The following is a 4,367-nucleotide window of genomic DNA, read 5'->3' as shown; positions in this document are numbered from 1 at the left end:
CTTCCCCACGGACACCTTGGGTTACAGACACCGCAAAATCAGTTATGGCGCCCCCACCATGCGGAATATTTATAAGGTTCTCGCAAGCCAATACGACCCACTTGGCTTTATCCTACCGTACACCACCCGAGCCAAGATGCTGGTGAGGCGCCTTTGGGATCAACAGAGGGGATGGGATGACCCGCAGCTTCCGCCAGAACTACTCCAGCAGTGGAAAACCTGGGAAGAGGAATTGCTGTTCCTTGCACAAGTCCTGCTTCCTCGCCCGTATCTCCCAAAGCACATCATGGAGGCAGTTAGTGAGAGAGAGATTCACATATTCTGTGATGCGTCAGAGCAGGCTTATGGCGCAGTGGCCTACATGAGAACAGTGACAGGTGGATGGCAGCTCACATCTGAGCCTTCCTGATGGCTCGCTCCCTGTTGCCCCTAAACGCATTCTCTCCATGCCCGACTGAGCGTGTGTCCTCCAGCTCATTCCGTCTTAATGCTCACTCTGGCATAAAGAATGGGTGCTGACAATGTCCTGGTGCCCAGTCATGCCACTTCAAGGTCTTCGTCGGCACCCGGTGGCTGGATCAATTCTACGCACCGCTAGGGACTCAGCCCAACGCAGATGATATACCCGGGGAAGTCCCTTCCAGAGCTGACCAGACCCAAAGATGGAGTCAAGGGCCTCCTTTCCTGCTCCTAGGTCCAGAACAGTGGCCTCCAGAGCCAAGTGGCACCCTGGCTGAGCCTCCAGGCCCATCTGAGCTCCGTAAAGAGACCTTTTGTGGATTTCTACCACCTTCGACCCCACCACCTCGAACTTCAGCAAATATGACACCTGGACACAGCTGCTGGAAGCTAGCTATTACGCAGTTGCATGGGGCGGCCAAAGGCGGTGGAACTTCATCGGCTTATGACTATTTCGAGCAGAGATGATGTCCTGAGAGAAGCTCACAGGAGAGCTTCCCTGAGGAGTACTCGACTCCTTAAGCAGGGGAAATCTCATCAGTTGCAGCATCGTCTCCTTGCACTATCCCCTGAGTTCGACCACAAATGAGGTCATCGTGTAGGTGGACGTCTTCGCCGCTCTGAAGATCTCGCCTTTACCAACTCCCATCCTTTAGTTTTGGATCCGACACATCCAGTCACCCGCCTGTTCATCCAGGACGTCGACAGTCGCCTGCGCCATCCAGGGCCAGAGAGGGTCTTCGCGGAGATTCGGCGCACTCATTGGATCCTGAGAGGCCGGGAAGCAGTTAGGCGTTTTCAAAGGACCTGTCTTGAGTGCCGCAGATGGAGAGCCCGACCGACTGTTCCCAAGATGGCGGACCTGCCAGTTGCGCGCCTCCGCCTTTACAAACCTGCCTTTTATTCGACAGGCGTGGACTGTTTTGGACCCTTTGAGGTCAAAATCGGGCGCCGTGTGGAGAAGAGGTGGGGCATCATCTTTAAGTGCCTAACTATCAGAGCGGTCCACCTTGATGTCCTAACCTCCATCGATACAGATGCCTTCCTAATGGCACTTCGACGCTTCATTGCCAGGAGAGGAACTCCAGCTGAGCTGTACTCAGACCAAGGGACCAACTTCCGTGGGGGAGAAAGGGAACTCCAAGCAGCTTTTGCAGCCATGACCTCTGACCTGCAGAAGCTCCTGGCTCCCCATAAGATCGTCTTCCACTTCAATCCACCAGCGGCTCCTCATTTCGGGGGAGTGTGGGAGCGGGAGATTAGGTCTGTCAAGATGGCACTCTACACTACAGTAGGATCCCAACCCCTTCAAGAAGAGGTCCTCCACACGGTCCTTGTGGAGGTGGAGGGCATCTTGAACTCCAAACCACTAGGTTATGTCCCGTCTGACATCAGTGATCCTGATCCAGTGACCCCCAACTGCTTTCTGATGGGGCGGCCTGACGGAGCACTTCCTCAAGTGGCTTATCCCAGAGAAGAGCTCCTGAGTCGCCGGAGGTGGAAGCACTCCCAGGTGCTGGCTGACCACTTCTGGTCTCGATTCATCCGGCTGTACCTTCCAAGCCTGCAGCTTCGGCAGAAATGGCGGTCATCCCCCGCAGATGTCACAGAAGGTTCAGTGGTGATGATCGTAGATCCTCAGCTGCCTCGTGCTTCCTGGCTCGTGGGCTGCATCTCCAAAGTCCACCCCAGTCCCGACGGGCACATCAGGTCTGCTGACATCAAGGTGAAGGACCGGACCTTCACCCGACCTGTGGCGAGGCTGGTGGTACTGCCTGCCCTCCCGGACGAAGACAAAGGACAATCACCGTGACTTTGTTTGTAAAATTGCCTTTTGTTGTGAGCAAATGTACTTCATACATTTGGGGGCGGCTGTACAAAAGGCCCCGTAGTTATGGTTTTATTCTGTTCAGTTGTTAGTTCCCCTGTAGTTTTTAGAGTGGCCAGTAGAGGTCACCCCACTGCTTTGTATGAGAGACTATGTCCAGGGAGAGACGTGGGCAAAGCACCTGAGCTTTTCTGCTCCAGATTACTGGCAGAGAATTGGTTATTCTGTGAGAAGTGTGCGTTAATGAGCAACGTAAGTTGGTGATGTGTGAGGATGTGATAATAAGATGTGTTTGGGACTGTAACCAAGGTTAGGGGGGAAATGATTATGTTTCTGTCTGTGCCGCTAGCGGGTGCTAAGCTAAGCTAAGCTAAGCTAACTTTCCTGCCGTGTGGTTGGGCATAGCTGTGTACCTGGTTAGCTCTCTCAGGGGGTCTATGTGTGAGTCGTGGGTAATATATGGCCTATGGTATTAGAGGGGATGTTAGTTTATTTCCCGCCTGTGTTTATGTTGATGTACTCTGGAGATATTGTTGTGAACACTTTAGTAATGTAGTATTTTCTTTCTGTTCCGTTCAGGGACCACACACACACATCCATGCCCACGCACCTAAACCTGTATGCGATACCTGCTCCTCTGACAACCTCTGTTACCTTCAACTGTGTGAAGTCAATACGAGAGTCTGCACTATCCTCGGTGTCTTTATTGTCTCCCTTCTGAACATTCATCCGGGCCTTGAGCAGTGTTCTGGCCGACACTCCGGGGAGTGGTAGCTGCAAACTGAACTAGCACCTTACAGTCCTTCCAGTACAAGCTATCTATCCAACATTAATGGTCCTTCGAGCCGGATGTAAGCTGCTTCTACCCTAACAAGATGGATGATATTCAGAACTTCTCAGCTCTTGGTGCGCGCCCACGGCGTAATGTACGGCGTCCCCTCCGCTATGAAGCTTATGAGACTGACTTCCCCGGGCTTGGTGCAGGTTACCAGGAGGAAAGTGAGACAGGAGGCGACACCCGTTCTTCCCACCATCCTCCGTCTGACCCCTCTGATGACCGCTCACACGGCCATGTCACACCATTGAGAGCAGAGTTAGAAGATATACAGCGTGAAAGGTTCCTGTTCCAGCAGTCGCATGACGAGATGAGAGCCGGGCTGGCTAATTTCCAGGCCCTTCATGCTAGTTTGCTGCAGTTGCTGGACCGTGCAGAGAGTCTGCAGCTCAGTCCACCGCCCAGAGCCCCTGCTGTTCATCTCCAGCCACCCCCTGCTGAAGAGGAAGAGGACTGGCCTCCACCACCTCCTCCTGTTGTGTTCAAGGAGGAGTCTGTCTCCAGCCAGGGTCCAGTTGCGGACCGCATCGATACGATGCTGAAAGAGCTCCAGGATCTGAAGAGGGAGTCTATGGCTGCACAGGAGAGTCAGATCACCCCCCTACGTGAATCTAGGCCAGGGTTCACTTCTCCACCCTCCAGCGCCGCCTCCGAGAGCACACCCCCCTCCATTGCAACCACTGCCAACTCCACCCCCGTCCTCATCTACTCCTTTCTTGACCTACAGGGGGCCTCGTCCAAGCATTCCCAAGCTCTCACGCCGTGATCCTGGGGAATTTGCTCGTCTAAAGATGGCGCTAGAGAACTTATTGCCCCCGGAGAGTTCAGAGCTCTTCAGGTACCAAGTCTTGTTAGATCACCTACACCTGGAGGAAGCAAAGTTGATAGCGGACGCTTACCTCCATTCTGCCACGCCCTTCAGTGACACTATGAACGCTCTTAACGACAGGCTTGGGCAGCCCCACCAGCTTGCCCTGAGAAGGATTGCTGCTGTCATGGACTCACCTGACATCCGCCGAGGGGATGCAGCCGCATTTGAGCGATTCTCTCTCCACATCCAGTCGCTCGTGGGCATGCTGAAGACTTTAGGCCCTGATGGGGAGGTCGAACTCCAGTGTGGCTCCCATGTGGCTCGACTCCTTAGTAAGCTTCCTTCAGAGCAAAGGGCTGATTTCCGTCGGTGCATGTACAACCATTCTGGTCAGGCTTACACCCTGGACGACCTGGCTACCTGGTTAAAGTACG

At 53.9% G+C, this 4,367-nt stretch overlaps 1 protein-coding gene across 1 annotated transcript; it reads left to right on the top strand.

The window, feature by feature from the left end:
- Window positions 1–1,107: 1,107 nt before the first annotated feature.
- On the top strand, window positions 1,108–3,702 carry LOC121812250. The gene is made up of 2 exons (XM_042213873.1): window positions 1,108–2,539; window positions 2,867–3,702. Exon 1 carries the CDS (start codon window positions 1,313–1,315, stop codon window positions 2,270–2,272), a length of 960 nt encoding a protein of 319 aa, XP_042069807.1. The 5' UTR covers window positions 1,108–1,312; the 3' UTR covers window positions 2,273–2,539; window positions 2,867–3,702.
- Window positions 3,703–4,367: the final 665 nt, after the last annotated feature.

This window comes from Haplochromis burtoni, unplaced genomic scaffold (genome assembly GCF_018398535.1).
Source record: "Haplochromis burtoni strain Fernald_Lab_line unplaced genomic scaffold, NCSU_Asbu1 Contig_492, whole genome shotgun sequence".
In the NCBI taxonomy this organism is placed as follows: Eukaryota; Metazoa; Chordata; class Actinopteri; order Cichliformes; family Cichlidae; genus Haplochromis; species Haplochromis burtoni.
The sequence above is the reverse complement of the archived record's forward strand: the minus strand, read 5'-3'. Positions and strand labels throughout refer to the sequence as shown.